General features: G+C 33.5%; 1 protein-coding gene across 4 annotated transcripts in view; it reads right to left on the reverse strand.

The window, feature by feature from the left end:
* Window positions 1–22,412, reverse strand: part of LOC114335736 (unconventional myosin-IXa) — a 209,504-nt gene that overhangs the window by 79,286 nt on the left and 107,806 nt on the right. For all 4 annotated transcript variants that reach the window (XM_050644658.1, XM_050644660.1, XM_050644659.1 and 1 more), the window contains exon 6: window positions 10,991–11,395. In XM_050644658.1, coding sequence (XP_050500615.1) covers window positions 10,991–11,395 — 405 coding nt within the window. The remainder of the gene's footprint in view (window positions 1–10,990; window positions 11,396–22,412) is intronic.

A 22,412-nucleotide genomic window follows, 5' to 3' on the forward strand; every position in this document is an offset into this window, starting at 1 on the left:
ACTGAATCATGGCGTTATTTATAATCAGTACCGACAAACGCCTGGCTGTTCCAGGTAAGACGTTGGATGGTTTCGTGGGCTTGACATACATATCGGCATTTGTCGTTTTGGACTTGAAAGTCTTTGACAATGGTTCCTCTATTATTATTATTATCATCATCGTTACACTTTATTGTAATTATTTTAATGTCAATATTATTATATGTATTTAAGAAATAGTTTAGAGGAATATCTAAAGAACAAAAAGAAATTCACTGAAGGACAAAAACCATAAACGGGGAAAAACGTGATTTAATTCAATTCACTTACGCTATTCTGTTTATTGTGAGATTCACAGCCGAAACTGTCACAAGATGGCTACAGAGTACACATATGTGTATAAGTAAAGTGCGGAGGTTATTAATATATCAACGAAATTTAAAGATCTACCGCGTTAGTAACAAAACATCGAGAAGCTAAAGCGAAAACGTACGCAATAAAATATTAAAAAAATTGAAAATTCTTGTGAATTGCTAAAAACGTCCCCAAAAATATAAATTAATTTCTTTTTATGAAAGATGTATCTACCAACTATGTGCGTAATATGTATGTATAAAAATATATAATTAGTGATTCATAAAAATATCTGCAAATATATATTGTTATATAATTTTTATGGGAAAAATTTAGAAAATTAATTTATGTCAAAGACCACGAGATCATAGATTTTCATCGCCCTGTATATGGCCAAATATTGTAAATAGTATAATTTAGTCAATAAGCAGTGTTTAGTGGAAAGTGAAAATCGGTCAGTATTAATGATTCTATGAACGGACTTATACAATTAATACGGTCGGATTAGAAAGTACATGTATTCGCTTTGAAGTGAACAATGGGACCTTTATAAATGCTTCTTAGAAGGAAAGACGGTAAACACAATTGTTGAGTTTTAGAATCTCGGTTTTTTTTATAGCATGTAGAAACACAAAAGTAATTTTGGTATCTCCTGGAATTTGAAGAAACGGAAAAGTTGTATATGTACAAAAATAATTTGTTCTTAAGAAATGAAAGTAGTAGAGAGAGGATGTGTAGAGAGGATGTTTTGTGATTGGCGAGAGAGACGGATGGAGGGAGAATAGAGTGTTTGAATCTGAGTTTGAGGAGGAAAAAAGTGGCACTGTGTAATGAAGATCTGGAGAGAGCAGTCCAGTTTTTGAAAAGTAAGAAGTCTGTGTAAAGTGGTGAAGTTGGCGGCCGTGTAAGCAGAATCGTGTTGAAACGAAATCGTTAATCAAGTTGAGAAGTTAAATCTCCTTTGTGCCCGAATAGATTCCTGTTTCTGTCTGGAACGAGTAGCCGGTTGGTATCAATTTGCATAAGATATCGAGCAGAGAGAAAACTGAGGAGAGATTTCGAGCGAGTGCTGTTGTTATTTGTAAAGCAGTTTGGACGAGAAGGATCGTCGCAGCATCCGAGGAGCACGTGTGGGAGAAACGAGTACTACACAATCCAAGAGAAGAAGTAAAGAAGAGAAAAAAGGTTAGTCAGATTATTTGTGAAAGGGAGAGAGTTGTTTTATATCACATACCATATTTGTTTAATTTTTTTATTGAACAGTTCTACAGCATCATTTAGTCAGTCATAAATTCAAAAAAGAAATATGTAATCTATTCAAAACGTGAAAAGTAAATTTTATTTTGTTTATATAATAGTAAAAACAGTCTAACGAATTATTTAAATGAAAATTTTGTTAAAAAAAGGAGATAGCAGAATTAAAGATTAATTTATTAGATAAGAAATAGTTGCAACAAAATTGAGTTTTAGCATACATTTAAATTTTATATTTATGATATATTGGATAAATAAATAATATTTATAGAATTTATATGACATTGAGTATATTTATTTTCCCTGTTCTGTCCTGGATGAAGTAAGCAACTAGAGATACTAGAAGCCACAAACTAAAGGTAATACATTAATATAATTTAGCCCTGAGAATAAATTTTATTGGAAAGTTTTATTTAATTTTTGTTTTGTTTCCATAAGTAATAATTAAAATAATTAATTAATTAATCAAAATAAGAATATGCTGATCAATCTCATAACAGAGAGAAAATACAGAGCATAACAATATGAATAGCCATCATCATAACTCATCAAATCAAAACTGGCGAGGAACTGCAAATATTTCCTCAACAACCTGGTAGAAGACAATAAGGTGTCTTTAATACAGGTATCGGGTCATGAAGGGTGCTTGGGAATAAACGAGCAGATCTGTTGGCAAAACAAGGATCGCGTGAAACCTTTAAAGGCCCAGAACCTTTCTGTGGCTTCACTGATGATGCCACGAAAAACGAGGTTCAGAAATGGCTGATCAGTAATCATCAAAAGAAGTAGAAAGCCACTCAAGGGCACATCCAGTCTAAAAAAATAATCAAGAATGTTGATAAATAATTCTACAACAATTTTAGGAACCTGAATTAACGGGAGATCAAAACGGTTACTGAAATGGTGACTGGACTGAATGTCCACCTATAGTCGACATTCCATATAATTGTATAGGAATGAAACCACCTATACAAACTAGGTAAGGTAAATGAACCATAGTGCAAAAAGTGTGAAATGGAAGAAAATACTGCCATACACATACTATGCCATTGCAAAGTGTTAAGTGATGTGATGCAAGAATTCACTGGTCAACTGAGGTTTGAACCAGAAGAGATCTCAAAACAATCCCAAAATTGTTGACCTTCGTTGATACCACAAGAGTTACCACAGGTGGTACCATTAAGAGTTTAAGGAAAAAACAAGGTATGGTACAAAGGCCAATTACAAACGAATGGTAATTGTTTTTATTAAGACGTTCGGTGCCCATCTTTAACAAACGCCACTTGACTGGTACAACATACTTAAATCGTTCAGTTAACAACACAGTATTACTGACGCACCTTATGCGTCATCGGTACCTTTGATAAAACCTTCGTGACGCTACTCATGCGTCATGGCACCGAACGTGTTAATCTAACAAAAACGTGATTAAGAATATCATGAAAATGCATTTATGCAATTAATTTCAGTATCTAGCGGAATATTAAATTAAAAGCATGTTGAAATATCAACATAATTATGTTTTTTAATGAATAAAATTCATTTAATTTGTTAAGTTGGTAGATACATCTAAGCATGTGATAAAAAACTGTTCAATACGCTTAAACTACAAAAATTATAGAAATAAGTAAAAAAAAACAATCCATTTGATTACAATTTTTTATCTTAATAATTAATAATATGTATTATGGAAAATTTTAATATTCTGATACATTTACGACAATGTTATCTTTCTGATAAAACCACATTCAAACTATTTTTGATGTTAACGACCTATTTTGTCTAAGTATAACAATCACTCGTAAAATTTTATTTATAAACAAATGAGTAATTTGAATTATGACTTATTCATTCAAGGATCATTTGAATAGTTTTTTCAATTGTACGAATAAGATGTTTTTATATACAGTGGCTTCTAAAAACTTATTAACGAAACGATTTGAAGAAAGTTACTGTTTATACAACTACCATTATACAACTACATACCATTATTTTTATCTACTTTTGATGGTTTTAACAACAAATGTAGCATTTATCGATACTGTAAAATTCTAAGCAAAGTGCTACATTGCATTATCAACTGCAGGTATCAGGTATAAAGTATAACATGGTTACTGCCTGTTTTCGGAAGTAACTATCCCTTGCATAAAGTTTGATAGATTTTGTTACAGTTACAAAGGCTCTATAAAAATATATCCGTTCCCACCTCTGTACGTCGTTAGTTTTTGTAAAGTTCGTTTTTGAAAGACCAAAAATATCTGCTTTGTCTTCATTTTACTGTGGTGGTAAGCAGTTGTTTGTGGGAAGACCCATTGTACAAGGTAATAATTCTTGATTGCTTTTTCTATTCCGGTAAAAAATTGTCACTATAGTTTTCTAAATCCTAAACAATATTCTATTGTTTCAGGGTTTGGTTTGGTTTTCCGTTGGAGGTTTGGTTTGGTTCCCGTTTAGTTTTCGTCAGCTATCCGTCTTTCACGCCCAAATTATTTCAGAAAGAAATCTGTTTTAATTTTATTCCTTTTTCTGGCCCTCGAATCCCACCTTCTTTTAGTCTCTTGTTTCTCGAGCTATTTAGCCGGTGCTCTATCCTATTCTTCTTCTCTATTCTATACTTTCTTTTCTTGATTTCAAATTGCATGTTAATTTCGACTATCTTTTTTTCCCAAAGCCGAGTTTAGCGTAGCAAGATTGGCGCGCAACGTGGGGCCAAAATTAAGGAATTTCGATTTACATTTTGCAACAGCCAGAAAAGACGGCACCAGGAAACAACGACTGACAGATGTATGCTTAAAAATCAAATAACTATTTTAATTTAATACTTTAAATTTAAAGTTTTTAAAAGTGGTATTCCACATATCCGAGTGGGAAACATACTTTAGAAACCTATTGCAAGAGAATAGACAGGAATATGTAAGGCAAACCATCATCGCCCCAAACAACCTGGAACAACTAGAAGATATAACTATTCGAGAACTAGAACAAACGTTAAGAGAAATGAAAAACAATAAAGCTCCTGGTCCCGGAGGTATTCCAATTGAACTCATTAAGCACAGCACGACACAAGCAAAAGAAATTTTAGTTGAAATATTCAACGGATGCCTTTCAGGCAATAGTGGCGTGCCCTCTGAGTGGAAAAACTCCATAACTACCCCTATATACAAAAAGGGTGGTAGAAAAAATTGTAATAATTACAGAGGCATTAGTGTGACCAGCTCAGTTGGAAGACTGTACGGACGAATAATAAAGAAAAGGATAGAAAAGGAGTGGCAAGATTCCGAAGAACAAAGTGGATTTAGGGCAGGTAGATCATGCACAGATAACATTTTCTGCATAAGGCAATTACTAGAAAAACGTTCTGCTAGAAATCTAGAAACTCACATGGTATTTGTAGACTTAAAAAAAGCATACGATACCGTTCCCAGAGAAAAAATGTTTGAGGTATTACAACAAACCACTTTAAATAGAAAATACATCCAAACAATAAAAGATCTCTATGCTAATGCAACAACAGCAATTAAAATTGGAACGAAACTTTCAAATACCTTTGAAACTTCGAAAGGCCTTTTGCAGGGATGCTGTCTGTCGCCCACTTTATTTAAAATTTACCTTACACATGTGTTAAAATATTGGACTAGGAAATGCCAAACAATGGGGATACCAGTAGAAGATTCTTATTTGTATACGTTGCTGTTTGCTGACGACCAAGTTGTGATTGCTGCTGATAAAGATGACGCCAGTTACATGATTAGAAAATTGAAAGAGGAGTACCAAAAATGGGGTTTGGAAATGAGCATGGAGAAAACTGAATACCTTGTAGTCGGAGGTGATACTGAAGACTTAGAATTAGAAGGGGAATACATAAAAGGATGTGATGAATTTAAATATCTAGGTTCAATTTTTGACAAAAACTCCACATGCGATCAAGATATAGAATATCGAATAAGCCAAGGAAGAAAAGCTATAAAACAGCTAAATGGCATTTGGTGGAGTACAGGACTGCAGAATCAGACAAAGAAAAAAATCTACCAAACTATCGTGGAAGGAATTGTCCTGTACAACTCGGAAGTGTGGGAAGTAAAAGACCGACAAAATAAAAGACTTCAAGCTTTAGAAATGGACGCGCTTAGAAGAAGCTGCAGAATATCTAAACTGCAGCATATCCCAAACGAAGAAATAAAAGAAAGAATGGAAGTAGAAAAGGATATTATAGACAGAATAGAACAAAAAAGATTAATATGGTACGGGCATGTCCAGAGAATGGGACCAACAAGATGGCCCAAGAAAATGATCCAGTATGTACCACCCGAGAGAAGAAAAAGAGGCAGACCGAAGAGAACATGGATACAAGATGTAGAGAAAGCAATGAACAGTAGACAACTCAACGAGGAAGATATTCGTGACCGAAAAGCATGGCGAATAGGATGCGGGAAACGGCGAATGCTGTAGAACACCCGATATATATATATATATATATATATATTAAAAGTGGTATAAAAATATTTCCAAAAAAATTATATTTCATTTCCACTGTATATAAAAACATTTAAATCAAACACTTTTTAAGCAGAAAGGCAAAATTATGAAATGTTTTCATATCTTCGTCTTCTTAATATAAGCAATTTTAACAATTTGTATAGAAAAAACCAATACAAACTATATTTTTTTGAAAAATCCCCACTGAATTCACTTATAATGTTTAAATGACTCATAAACAGGAAGGAGGTTGAGTCACCTCACAGAACAAATCATAGGAGAATATCAAGCCGAATTCAGACCAGGACATTCTACTATCTACCAGCTATGCAACATAAAACAAATAATAATAAAAAAAATCCTTTATAAAAGGTATATATTTAAAATCAATAAAAAGGGCTACATCACAAAACTAGTTTTCGATTGGTTGACCAATCATCATCAGTGCTTACCTAAAATGAATATAACCTGGTAAAATAATGCAAAGATTTTGAAATTTTGAAATTACCAACATATAACACTCATCTATAGTAAAACCAAATCAAAAGTCTAATTTTCTTTCTGGGTCCCGTTCATGTTCCATTCTCATTAATTTCCTCATAGACATTTGACACCCATCACCTCTTTCCCCCTCACCTACTGACATATTCATCTTAGTGACGGTTTGGTTTTTAGACCCTTAGGGATCCGGGCAGCCTGTGGGGTCTTTAGGAATTACTCGCCTAAGTTTGAGCTTGTGCTTTCTTAATGATACATCCCCCTAGATTATTTAAGACATTTTTACACAGCAGTCACCCCCATTGTCACCTCTTTTTAAACTTACACAAATTCCAACAGCTACCAATAAGTTAAATAAACTCGATAACTTTAAATCAACACAAAATTGCTTTTTTAAATCTTAGGTCTTTTGACAATAAGATTTGATTACTGACTTTAGTTTTCGAATACAAACATTTGTGTAATGTGGTTTGCCTAACCACCTCCACTGACAATATACGTGAATACATTTTAACTGCAACATCTAGTTTATTGTATTTTAAATGATTATTTTTCACAATGAAGTGAGTGTGGTTACATCATTTTTTATTTTAACTAGCTGTACACCATAGTCTTTAAATGACAGGTTAATTTTTCAACTTCCTGTGGAACTGTCACTTCTGTCATGTTATCGTTCAGGAGTCTCCTGTCTCCATCCATTTCATTGTCACTTGCTGCCATACTGTCACCATGTGAACAAGTAAAACCATAGCTCAGATGTTACCTGGATCGTATTAATGAAATATTTTAAACATCCATGCTTAAGATAGCATTTTTAACCGATGTTTCCTTGACGGATTACTTGTAAATGGCTTTGACCCACATATTTTTGTAAAACTATATCTTGGTGGTCAGCATGTAAACTTTACGTGAGTATAACCTACAACTTCTCTTAACAAAATTTCAAAATCTTTGCATTATTTTACCAGATTATATTCATTTTAGGTAAGCACTGATGATTATTTGTCAACCAATCGAAAACTAGTTCTGTGATGTAGCAATTTTTAGGGATTTTAAATATATATCTTTTATAAAGGATTTTATTGTTTTTTGTATTACATGGTATACAGCCAACTACAGGAAAACTTTTTTCTTGTGGATTTAAATAATATTAGATTAACCCTGGGAGCATAATACAGATATCTACCAAATCCTCCACAAGCCTATGACATAAAATATTTAATTGTGCGAGAATTTGATATACCAAGGAAATTGACACCCTCTGCGACGATGGTATGTGGAGAATAATATGACGAAGTGAGAACCGACGCTAGAGAGATAATGAGAGTGAATATCTGGAGGACAGCTGTCGAGCAAATGGATGCTTGGAGTTTGGAGGCTGATGCTAAGGTGGTAAAACTGACGCTTCGAGAACTGGGATGGCTGTATCATGTAGCGCGCATGGAACCTTCTAAACCAGAAATAAAGATAACTCAGCAACACATAGTGTGAAAGCGATCCAAGGAGTGGGCAAACATACGATATATGGACCAAGTATATGCGGATTGGAGAAAACTAGAAACCGGAGAAAGAAAGCGAAATAGACGAATAGGAATCACTTTAGTGGATACACTCTACAATTTTTGTAATAGATGGTTTTAGAAAATTTTCTTAGAAGACCTCCCCAAGACTCAACATGAGAATTTGATAGACATTCTTGTAAATAACAAACCAGAACAAAGATATTAAAATTGCTCCCAAAGAACTAATTTATAACAAAGTATGTATATGAAATATTTCATGAAAAGTTCTCATTTTACTCAGGTCGAGTTCACCTGAGACATTTACGTATCTTAAAAATGCTTGCTAGATTTGTTCTTACCAGGAATTGAAGCTGGACCTTCCATATGAAAATTAAACGCTGTACTGTATCAGGAACTCGCTTTTTGACCCTTCGCTTCGTTATCGAACGTATTCGCTTCGTATCTGTTTAGTGTACATATAGCGAATGATCGATAACGAAGCGAAGGGTCAAAAATCGAGGTTCTGAATATGATACTGAAAGATTCTGGTCTTGGAATCAATAGACAACGAGGCAACATTTGGCAAATACACTCCTGGCCAAAAAAATCCGAACACTTTAAAAATTGGTCATTTTTGATGTCTCGAATCTCCTAAACCTGGTTTATTTACCTGTCCGATTATAGTTATTTTTTCAGTATGTTATATCCTTATTCTTTAAGAATCTCGATGTAGTAAGGGTTGTTGCTGAACAGGTAAATGTCATTGCATACCGGGTGTAACAATTATACTGTGTTTTTTCCTTAAAGTTCGGAACACCCTGTGGAATATTCTGGCATTTAAAAAATACTGAAATGAAAACTAAATTGTAGCCATAGGCTTTCTTAACATTCTGCTTTTTGACTCATTCACTTATGTTGGATAATAAAAAAGTTAGGCACTTTAACAACTAGAAATGTTCTTCATCAACACAGGGTGTTTCTAAATAAGTGCTACAAAAGGGTTAATTCTGCATGAAAAAATGATGACAGTTTTATTTTATAAACATATGTCCGCAAATGCTTCGTTTCCGAGATACGGGATGTTGAATTTTTTCTTACAAAATTACGATTTATTTATTGGTCTAAAACCGGATCAAGTATGCAAATGAAATTTTGTTGGTTTTAAGAGGTAGTAATTTCACATTTTTTGACACACAACTGAAAATTTTATATTCACCATTGGCGTGCATACAGGTAATATGACCCGTATGCACGCCAATGGTGAATATTTAATACATAATTGTATGCCAAAAATTGCGCAATAACTACCTCTTAAAACCCACCAAATTTCATTTGCATATCTTAACCGGTTATAGAGCAATAAATAAATCGTCAGTGTGTAAGAAAAAATTCAACATCCAAAAACGAAACAATTGCAGATATATGTTTATAAATCAAACGGTCATGATTTTTTCATGCAGAATTACCCCTTAAAGTTTGTCGCACTTATTTAGAAACACCCTGTATAGATGAAGAACATGGCTAGTTGTCAAAGTACCTAACTTTTTCATTATCCAACATAAGTAAATGAGTCAAAAAGCAGAATGTTAAGAAGGGCTAAGGCTACAATTTAGTTTTAATTTCAATATTTTTAAATGCTAGAATATTCCACAGGGTCTTTGTTACATCCGGTATGCAATGACAGTTACCTATTCAGCAACACTATTACTATATCGATATTCTTAGGCAATAAGGCTATACCATATTAAAAAAATCACTAAAATCTGACAACAGGTTTAGAAGATTCGAAACATCAAAAATGACCCATTTTTAAGGTGTCCGGGTTTTTTGGCCAGGAGTGTAAGACCAAAAATATAAAAACCTTATACGAATACGGATTTGAGTATGCCACAAAAACGGAGCTATTCTTATCTGCTTTATCAAAATGAAGATAGAAATTTTGAATTTTAAGTTTCCTAAAGATGAAACTTACGGACAAGAACTTCTGTTAAAAAACAGTTTTTCATATAATTATAATAGCACCTTTCCAAGATGCTTTTGTAGTTTATACAAAATATTTTTTTATTAACTGCACATTAAACTGCACATTAACAAAAAATGAAAAATCAAAAAGAGTTACTACAATTAAGGTGATACAGTAGCGATCAACAGGTAGCGAAAACGCGTTCCAAGATTGCGGCTGTAATTTTGAATATTTTTTCGAGATATTTGGCACACGTATTCGTAATATAATAAAAAATGGCGGTACAGAGCCCAATTTGAAAAATATATTAATATGTGGAAATTACTCTGTAATTAAATACAATATTAAAAAAACGAGCCTTTACCGCCATTAAGAAGAACAAAAAAATACACTTTCTTCAAATAAACTTTTTTATCCGATGCCTAGATTTTGTGTCATTTTGGAATTACTAATGAAATAAAAAATTTTAGTAGTTCCAAAATGAGACAAAATCTAGGCATCGGATAAAAAATTTATTTGAAGAAAGTGTATTTTTTTGTTCTTCTTAATGGCGGTACAGGCTCGTTTTTTTAATATTGTATTTAATTACAGAGTAATTTCCACATATTAATATATTTTTCAAATTGGGCTCTGTATCGCCATTCTTTATTATATTACGAATACGTGTGCCAAATATCTCGAAAAAATATTCAAAATTACAGCCGTAATCTTGGAACGCGTTTTCGCTACCTGTTGATCGCTACTGTTTCCTCTTAAGACGACATAGATGACGTTAATATGCTTGGAAAATCTATTCGTCCTAAAAAGTGTTTGATATCATAATTGCGCCCCCATTTAAAAATAAAACCAACCAAAAAACCGGCACTACCGTTTTTCTATATTAAAATTAAAATAAAAGACCTAATCCCACCTGTCAAACTATATAAATATAGAAAACTGAGCATAAACTGGTCAAGTGATTTACCTGATGAGATTTTCATTCGGTATATGATTCCTCGAATACCTCTGCTGGATGTTATTTTTATTCCCGTCCACTCTCCCTTGCCTGTGCTTCCTTCCCGCTTCGTGAAAGGCAAAATAGGCTCTAAAAAAGGCTCTGACAATAGCCCACCTAAACACTGCAACGGGATCGGCCCCTACCAGTTCTCGGACAAAGGCCATGGAACTGTTTTTTAGAACTCCTACGATATCTTGTCGCATCAGGTCGAGGTTCTTCTCCCGCATGTCCATCACTTGGTACTTCACTTTTCCCGCGTAGTGGACTATTATGAAGGCGCCCTCTTTCTTCTGCGGTTTCTGGTAGAATTTGTTCTCTTTGTGAACGGTGTTAAACTTTTGGAGTAAAGTTTCGTTCGTCGCTCCAGGAAAGCTAAGAAATAATAGATAATTAGGTTCGGTTCAAAATTATTACTACATACACACAACTAAACTTATATGGAATCACCTTATATTTCAAACCAATATTTATTTCTTTTGAAAAACTTGTTATGGTTGCGAAGAATAAAGGTTTTTATTGAAAATAAACAAACCGATAAAACAATCGGATACCACAGCTCTCTATGTTAGAGATTATTTGCTGTAGTTGTAAATTAATCATAACATAACTGCAGTGGTAGATGTAATACAGGGTGTTGTGTCAAAAACCTATGTTAGGTATCAGGAATTAGGAAAGCTTGCAAATAGACCAAGACAAAGTCGTCAAAAAATTACAACGGCTCGCCATGATCGTTTCACTGCCCAAGAAGCTAGAAGAGATCCAACAATTTCTAATCTACAGCTCCAAAAGCAGCTTTTGGAAGCTAGAGGTGTAGTGTTTCAGTTAAAACGATAAAAAAAAGAGTTCGTGTGTATAAGATTATACAACAGGAAACAGTCACGGGTTCCTAAGTTAGCACAAGATTGATCATCTAAATTGGTGTTTTCAACACCAAAACTGGAACATTGGAAATTGACAAAATTTGCTATTTTCAGACGAACCCAGAATTTTTGTAAAATCAGATGCCCGACCAATTCGTGTACGTGGAGAGTGAGGAAGACCAAAAATAACGAAAACTACCAGATCTACAGAATACACTAAATTTTCACCTAAATTCACTGTAAAAAATACACTAGAACTAGTTAATAAAATACAATATTTTCAATTGCCCAACAACTCCAGACTAATTTCATATGACGTAAAAAATCTTCTTCCTAGTGTTCTTCCTACAGAAACTTTTGTTCTAGTTAAAAACCTTTTACACCATAATAGTACAAATCCGATCATTGCATCTGAAATTTTACACCTTCTTGAAATTTGCATAAATCAAGACTATTTTGAATTCAATAATCAAATTTACACAAACAACAGTGCAGGACTTATTATGGGTAATTCTCTAAGCCCATTGCTATCAGATATATTTATGAACCAGCTTGAAACAACAATTTCTAAACATCCCGTATTTAAACAGTTCTTATATTGGTGGAGATACGTGGATGATGTACTAGAGCAGGGGTTCCCAAACTGGGGGGCGCCCCCCCCTGGGGGGCGTGAGGTCATATCAGGGGGGCGCGAGACAAGTTGAACATTAAATTAAATTTAGTTATTTTTCTAAAATTCAAAATTAACCGCTTGTTAAACTGTATCTGGTAACGCAGAGTAAGCAAAAGTTATCTCAAATAAGTACCTCTTTTTGACAATACTGTGAAACGCCGCATTGATGATATATGACCGAACACATACAAAACCAGGTAGTTGATGCAGTAAAATAATCGCCATTTTTTGCTATTCAGCTAGACGAGAGTACTAACATATAATTATCATATTATCATATTCATAACACAATGTTATTAGTTAATTGTTTATGTTCGGTATATTCAAAACGAAAGAATGAAGGACGAGCTACTCTTTTCTACAGAGTTGGAGACTGGAGACCACGACAAAAGCTGTTAATGTTATGAAAGCAGTGTGAGAGTTTTTTGACAAACATAAACTATCTTGGCAAAAACTGATCAGTTTATGTACAGATGGCGCAACTTCAATGCTTCGTTTTCGTTCAGGCTATTTGTAATTAGTAATAGAAAAAAATGCTGATGTGATTGGGATACATTGTTTTATACATCGACAAGCCTTGTCAGCAAAAACCCTTCCAAATGAACTTATGGATGTCTTAAAGTTGTGTATTAAAGTAGTGAAGTACATAAAAAACAGTGTGTTGAATACTCGACTGTTTAAAACTCTGGTGTCATCGACCTTCCTGAGTCCCCGATTGTTCACACTGCAGTATACTGCATAAGGATTTATTGGTCCTGAAAATTTAGAAAGTGATCACAAAACACTGCTACTTCATACAGAAGTACGATGGCTATTAAAAGGAAACATGTTGGCAAGATTATTTGACCTTTAAGATGAAATAATCACCTTGGAACATCAAAAGCAAAATGAGCTAAACATGGCCTTCAAAAAACATTGTACCCAAGTAATATTGGCCTATTTGTCAGACATCTTTGACTCGTTGAACAGCCTTCACCTAAAACTGCAGGGTGGAAACTCAAATATAGTAGTTACTCATTGTGATGTAGGCTTAATTACTCAACTTTGGAGGCGTAAAATATCAGCAAACCCCTGAAATTATTCAAATTTCTCTAAATTAGAGCCAATCTCATAAGAAACACGCTTCAAGGACATTTATGAAGGACCAAGTTTAAAAATCCAAATATCAAACCATTTGGAGAGCCTAATTGAAGAGTTCCGAAATACTTCCTAAACACTTGTGACAATTTTATTTACAGAATCCATTCCATGTCAACTGATCCAATCCATGTCAACATAGACTCCCTGCCTGAATCACTTCAAAAAGATGCTTTGCAAATAAATCCAAATGATTTTTTGAATGATTCCTCTGCCAAATACTTTGTTATAATGGACAAACCTTCATTTTGGTTAAAATATTTCAAAGTGTATCTTAGTGTATCACGGGAAGCTCTTCATTTATATTTGCCTTTTTCAAGTAACTATTTGTGCGATTTTCAACACTTGTGGCAATTAAAACAAAGTATCGGTATAAACTTGATGTTGCTAGTGACTTGTGCTGTGAGCTTACTAAAACTCAGCCACGAATAGGCATACTAGTAAATAAAATGAAAGCACATCCATCTCACTAACCAACCTAATATATTTTTCTTGTATTAATAATTTTTGTATTTTATGGAAACTGATATTATAGTACAGTGGAACCTCGATAACTTGGATTAATCGGGACCGCGACCGATCCGGGTTATCGAAAATCCGAGATAGCAGGAGAATATGGTAAAAATTAATAAAATACGGTATACTTACAGATAAACTCCGTTAGAATTGAAATAACATGAAATATATTTATAAATATGCACAGTACCTACTCATTAAAATTAATAAAAAAAACACCAAACCCAAAGTAAGCAAATGGAAGGGACCAATACAAGACACACAATACTAAAGACCATTGTTTATAAAAGAATTTTTTAAATAGTCTTTCCTAAACAATGCTGACAGTTTGAAATAAAAAGGAATAGATACTACAGACAGGTGGCTGTTGTTTCGGCCTGTGCTATGAGTCAATATCTATAGTTCAAATTACACACATAAGTACACATTATTTCTCAAATATTATATTACATACATTTTTATTGTTGAAAGGTTTGTCTGATAATTAACTATTTTGATTGGAAATAAGCCACAATTAAATTGAAAAATACAAAATATTGAAAATCAAAATGTTTATCTGATGAAAATCGGTCCGGGTTAGCCGGACTTCCGGGCTATCGGGGGCCGACTTATCGGGGTTCCACTGTATCTTATGACAGCATAAATAAATGTTTTGTTTTCAAGCTAATACTTATTTGTTTTGATTTTGTTCCTATTTAGGCGCATACAATTTATTGTAAAGGGGAGGCGCGAGAAGCTTTCATTTCAACAAAAGGGGGCGTGGTACAAAAAAGTTTGGGAACCCCTGTACTAGAGGAACTAACAGGCAACTTGACCAATTTCTATCATACATTAATTCACTTCATAGTAATATTGACTTTGCAATAGAAACAGAACAGAATAAGTCCATAAACTTTCTAGATGTAACAATTACCAGACTACACAACAAACATGAGTTCTCCGTATATCATAAACCTACCCATACTAAGATACAACTATACACAATTCATCATCCCATCCTACACAACACAAATTAGCAGCCTACCATAGCACGATACATAGACTGACAGAAATTCCCATGTCAAAAAATAACTTCGAAATAGACTGAACATCATTAAACAAATAGCAGTAAACAATGGCTATAACGAACAAACAATTAATAAAATTTTAAACCAAAAACTCCATAAGAAAGCCCTGAAATTAGTCTATCCACCACCACAGAAAGAACCCAGTACCTTCTGCTCTATCACATATACTGGCAAGTTAACAACAAAAATAGCTAGATACATAAAAAAGAAAGGAATAACACCAGCTTTCAGAACTAACAACAACTTAAGCAAATATATTAAGAACAATAAGAGCCGAAAGAGAAAACAACTACAGAGTGGTGTCTACAAACTAACTTGTGGTGACTGTCCGAAAACTTACAGAACCTACAAACTGGCAGAACCTTTGACAAACGGATAGCAGAACACAAAAGGGCTTTCAACAATAGAAAAACAGACACTTCTACATACGCACTTCACCTTCTAGATCATAATCATTCTTTTAATGAACAGTTTCAAATTCTGCATATTCAAAATAAAGGCCTTAAGCTATCTTTATTAGAATCTATGGAAATTAATAAATTAAAAAAATACAGATATAATCCTCAATGACCAACTCGAGACAAACAGCTCCCTACTCCTCAACCTCTTCAGTTAAAGACTTTAAAAAGGCAAACCCATAGTAATCTAAATCACTTGAGAAAGGCACTCTGCCGAAACAGCTGTAGTCACATAGTTGTAATAAATTTTGTGGAAGTATAGAAAACAAACGTTTTCAGTGTTTTATTGTTAGATAAAATGAACTTCCATCAAGTAACGGTCGAATCGATCAACTACCAGATCTGTTCACAGAGTTGCAGTAGGAAGTGTCATGTTCTGGGGAGGCATTATGACCGGTAAAACAACTCATATAATTTTTATCCAACCAGCTTTAACAGTTCGCAGCTTTGTTGATTTGGTTCTAGAATATATAGGTAGGTTTAGGAGAGGAGAAATGGAAGAAAATTTAATTTTCCTGCATGACAATGTACCTATATAATATACCAGCAGAGTGACTAGAGATTTTCTTGAAGCAGAAGATATCACTCTTCTGCAGTGGCCTGCTTGCTCACCCGACCTTAACCCTATAGAGAACTTGTGAGATATGCTTAAAAGAAAAATTAGAGCCTGCCGGGACAATCTAAAAAAAGTGCACGGCCAGTACAAGCTTCTCTTGAATAATGGATCAACTTTTTTTTATTTCCAGGCTTTATTGTTTGCTTTAATTTGTATGTGTTGGGGAACAAATTACTTTAAAACAAATATTGTTTGACTTCGTATGTTGTTTTTTTTTAATTCGCACGAAATAATAAGAAATATCAGATGATTCCATATAAGTTTGGTTGTGTGTATTACTTTGCTTAACACAAAAATAAATAAATTGCTTCACAGCAGCAACGCTACGTCTTATCATTCACAATTAGACTGGGAGATATTATACAGAAGTTCAGCCACGATTTTCTAAGTCCTGCCTTTTGCAATACTGGAAGGGTAGACGATGTAATTACAATCTGTGGAAACATCCACAAATTTCCTGCGACATTTTCCTGTAAAAATTAGATTTTCCCAAAAAATAAAAATAGGGTTTTGCGATGAATTTCTAAGTCCTGCCATATCCGTAGATAGACAGGATACTATCGATTTTATGAAGAAAATTTTTTGGGCAGGACGGTCGCAAAAGTACTTAGGGAGTATACATATATACAAATATGTAATGAAAATAATGAAATTTTCATGATTTTCTAAGTCCTGCCAACTTAATAAACTAAACATATTTATTTCAAAATGATCAAAAAAATATTGGCATGACGTCTCCTAATGTTTAAGTATACTTGTCCCTTGGAAAATTCTGCGGAAAATTCTCACCCTGATTCCGTGATTTTCTAAGTCCTGCCTTTAAAAAGTTATAATACTCAAATACAATCAATACCTTTTCGGTACTCGGCAGGAAGGTTAAACGGTTCTTGTAAGACGGCAGGAGTCCTAGATTTGTAAGAAAATTCGTGAAAAAGTCAACGATTTTCTAAGTCATGCCATTTTGCACATGTTTCAAGAATCTTAATATAAGTCTATATACAAAGAGGCAGGATGGTTTTATGGTTATTTTGTATACAGGGTGGGACATTAGTGTGGGCTAGTCCAATTACTCGTTTGTCGTAAGATATACGAAAAAAGTTATTTAGGTAAAATATGTGCCACAGATAGGACTATAATTTAACAGTATTTTCTAATATACAGGGCTACCCGTTTTCACAGGGTGACAAAAATTTATGTTTTTTTAAATGGAATACCCTGTATATTTTTACATTTTTGGATTCTACTCGATGTTCTCTTTAATAAAATATAGTGTTTTGAAATATTATACGAGGTAGTTTAAAATATAATTCCGTTTTTTTTTTTAATTTTGTAGGAACATTCACACCCTATACATGTTGTTAGTGATTTGATATCCAAACTTCTATTAATTTATGTTTAAACGATTTTTAATATAGTCTACTATTGTCAGTTATTAATAGTATACCAAAATGTTTAATTTTAGTATACGGGGTTGGTTGAAACTTGAAACTCGGAATGAGTATTTTTTGAGTTTTCTTAAATGGGACACCCTGTATTTTAGTATTATAATAAAATGATATTTTATGGTACCTTTTTATTTGCTAAGCATTTTCTATACCATATTTATATATTAATTTCGGCAGTAAATTGATACAGACAGATTACTCAGGTGGTTTTTGGGGTTTCTGAACAAGAATGTCACATTAGAACAGATCTTTACCTAGTGCTCGGGGTGACTGTATTCTTAAATTTCGAGGCATTCAGACACTAAAGTGATGCAAGTAGATTTCTCGAAGAGTTTTGTGGTTGCTGAACATGAATACGCCACCAGAATCGACCTCCAAAAACTCTCTTAAATTCAAGATCAGTCACCCTGGGCACCAGGTGCTCCGAGGGTCGGTTGTAATGTCATATTTGTGTTCGGCCATCCCAAAAACCATCGAATATTCTGTTTTTTTTTTTTAATTTATTGCCGATATCCCACGAAACTCAAGATGGCGTGCCTTAGCAGCAACTCTGGGCACTAGGTGATTCCGAGGTCGGTTCTGCTTGCGTATTCGTAACTCCATAAACCTCCCAAATAACAAAATTTTGCCCTTCATACACCGATTTTGACAGGTTTATGCACTTTTGGATGCATGTTTTGCACTAAAATGCAATTTCCACGCATTTTTATATTATACACCTTTTCCTGATGTTATCCTGAACACAATGCAAAAAGTTGCAAGTAGATAGATGCTGTATTTAAAAATCGATTTGTTCTGGTGTTGTTAGTGTTAGTAAATTTTGCTATCAAATATAGGAAACAATATCAGGATAATATCTACAATCCTACAATATCAGGAAAACGAGTTGAGTGCGGCAACTCAGCGCCTGTTACATGCGTGTGTATTTTGTGTTCGAACAAGTAAGAAGGCAGGATAAAATTGATATGCAACAAAATAAATTAATAACAACAAATTGATTTTAAGGCAATTAATAATTGCAATAAAGGCAATTAATAAATTTAATAATTTTAAGGCAATTTAACACAATTCAACTAATCTGAAAATGCTTCCTAAGGCAGATTAAAATAACATAAAACGTGAAAGATGAGACGTGAAACATGAAACTTGAAATAAGAAACAAATAAATTGTGAAAAAACATTTGATTTCATGTGATATACTAATCGAAGAAACAAAAATAAAATTTGTATAGTCGACAATGGAAAGTTATGACGAGGTCGTTGCTGTCATGGCAAACCTTTATTACTTTCTAAGGGAGGCCGCAGATCAAAGAAACGTGAAGTAAAACATAAAACGTAAAACATGAAAAAAAAATGAATTGTGAAGGACGATACCGTTTCATATTATATACTAATCAAAGAAACAAAATGAAAATTTGTATAGCCAACAATGGAAAGTAATGATGACGAGGTTGTTACTCTTGCGGCAACTTTTTATTACTGCCCAACATCATAATCATAGTACGTATTTGGTTGAAAACGAACTAAGTAATCATCTTCCCAAATTTAAATAATTTTATAGACTGAGTATTCAAACATCTACATTGTTTTATTGTGGGTCCTGGTTTAAAGAAAACTGATATTTTCTTATCATTACCTATTCGAGTACCTCTCCAGGTTATAATAATTGTACAACTCTTCTTTCTACTTTACAACAGAAACCAATGCAATATTAAATTCTTGGTTGGAATTCATATTATGCACGTAATTAACTGTCCAAAACAATGAAACTGAAACCGAAAAATACAACACGATCTCTTTCCTGAAACAGATTTCACCAAGATAAAAATGTTTTATGTGCATGAATCACACTCGCTTCTTGTGTGTGCGGACTTCAATTTGTTTAGCTGTGTTTTATTTTCATGAAACGTGTTTTACGTTTCATGTTTTATGTTTCTTTGGTGTGGGGCCTCTCGAAGATAAAAAAGTTTCAGGCACATGAATCACACTCGTTTTATTGGTGGGCGTACTTTTAAATAGACAGAGGCCTATGACCAGTACTAGAAATTCACAATTGATAAAATCGATTCATCTCTGGAAGAGAAATAAACGTAGCAGTTTTCGTTTTTCTAAATAGAATTTTTCTAAATTCTTTTAAACTCAAAAAACCAAAAAACGAAAAATTTTTCACATCGATTTTTCTAGAACACTGCACTGCGTATTCTTCTGAGTTAAAGCAAAAGTACCTTTTAGTACAAAACTATCCCAGAATTCAATAATCCAGTGTCAGAGATGCTTAAATGTTAGACAGAAAAGTTATTCGATAATATATCCGTTTCCGTACCCAAACGGACCCCTATGACCGGTACTAAAAATTGACAATTGATAATTGACATTTGACAATTGACCTCTGGAAGATAAATAAGTGTACCAGTTTTCGTTTTTCCAAATAAAAGCGTTCTGCAGCTATTTTAAAGAAACTAATTACAAGACTTCGATATGCTTCTTCTAGACGAAGCATATCGAAGTAGAGGTCGTCCGCCAACCAGATGGTCTGATGACATTTGTAAAGTTGTAAACGGTTTTAGATTAGTGTTTTTTAAGCATACTCGGCATGGTATGACTCAAGAAAAATGTGGTGATATGAATATGTTTGTATAACACCCTGAAATAATTTTACAGACAGATAATTTAATTTTTTTATACGAAATAACTATACAACCATCCTGCCTCTTTGAAAATAGATTTATATTAACCTTCTTGGTGTAACTAAACATCCTGCCATTTTGCATAATGTATACTGAAATTATTTATTTTGTAACAAAATTTATTTTATGACTTAGAAAATCACGGAACGAAAGTGAAAATTTTATACAAAATTTTCCAAGAAACAAGTGCAGTTAAACATTAGGTGACGTCATGCCAATATTTTTTTTGGTCATTTTGAAATAAATATAATTAATTTATTAAGTTGGCAGGACTTAGAAAATCATGAAAATTTCATTATTTTCATTACATATTTGTATATATGTATACTCCCTAAGTACTTTTGCGACCGTCCTGCCCAAAAAATTTTCTTCATAAAATAGATAGTATCCTGTTATTCTATGGATATGGCAGGACTTAAAAATTCATCGCAACTCCCAATTTTTTTATTCATGGAAAATCTAATTTTCACAGAAAAATGTCACAGGAAACCCGTGGATTTTTTCACAAATTGTAAGTACCTTCTCTAACCTTCCAGTATTGCAAAGGGCAGGACTTAGAAAATCGTGGTTGAACTTCTGTTAATATCTCCCGGTTTAAATAATTAAAGAAGCAACAAGCAATGCCTCAAAAAATGTGATAAAGTTTAAAGTGTGGAAAATAATGTTAAACCATTAATAAAAATAAAATAATAAATAAACAAAGACCATAAATCAATTAAAAATATAATGAAATCAAAACTTTTCTTGTTATTTACTTCATGTTTTTACGTCTTATATTTTTTCAAATAATTTTATTCCAATTTCTTTTGATTTTATTCATTTGCTAACTTTCCGTTTTATTTTACTATTTTTTTCTAAAAGTAGTTGGCACTAAAGTTTTCTATCAACTAAATTTTCTCTTTAATCCTTATTCTTCAATTTAAATTTTCATTTATTTTCAATTCTATTTCCATTTACTCTTCGTATATCTTCTTCTTCTTCTTGTAGTGCCTATCCGTTTCGTATGTTGGCGACCATCATGGCAATCTGTGCTTTGCACACTGCTACTCTAAAAAGACTTGTGGTTGCTGTGTTGAACCATGTGCGTAGATTCTTCAGCCAGGAAATCCTTCGCCTTCCTGGTCCTCGTTTTCCCTCCACTTTTCCTTGCAAGATTAGTTGCAAAAGTACATATTCCTCGCTGTTTCTCATGATGTGACCGAGGTATTCGATTTTGGCTGCTTTTATTGTGGTTAACAGCTCTCTGTCTTTTTGCATTCTCTGCAAAACACCCTCATTAGTAACGTGTTTGGTATACGATACCTTCAGGATTCGACGATAACGACACATCTCAAAAGCCTCAATTTTCTTGCAGGTAGCGTCTGTGAGAGTCCACGACTCAACTCCGTATATATACCTTCCTTCTACAACTAGTCGACAATGTTTGTCTGTTGGCAACTCTGACTTCCGATCTGTCCAAGTTAAGTTTTGCTTCAAGATACAGAAGTGAGAATGTTTTTTTTAATCTTTCACCTATTTAAAGTGAAACTTTTTCCCGAAATTCCTTTATATTGTTTAAATCGAATATTGCGTTTTTGTATTAATTTTAATCCGTCTATTTCCCCTTGTTAGTGGGACACCCAAACCCAAACCATGTGGTGAACCACATGTAGCAGACAAAAGTAATCTGGCTGCCACCACGATGAAGCTTACATCAAAAAGTATCTAAAAACTAGCCACATCCAAACAAGTACATGTCTAGTTGACTTTGAGAAAGCCTTATACAAAATACAACACAGAAGGTTTGCAAACATATTATAAAACACAGAAATAGATGATCAGGATGTGAGAATCATTATAATTTTTTCCGATATCAGAAAGCCATAATACAAGTAGATCAACAAAAATCTAAAGAGATATGTATAAGAAGAGGAGTACGGCAAGGATGTGT

This window comes from Diabrotica virgifera, chromosome 2 (genome assembly GCF_917563875.1).
Source record: "Diabrotica virgifera virgifera chromosome 2, PGI_DIABVI_V3a".
In the NCBI taxonomy this organism is placed as follows: domain Eukaryota; kingdom Metazoa; phylum Arthropoda; class Insecta; order Coleoptera; family Chrysomelidae; genus Diabrotica; species Diabrotica virgifera.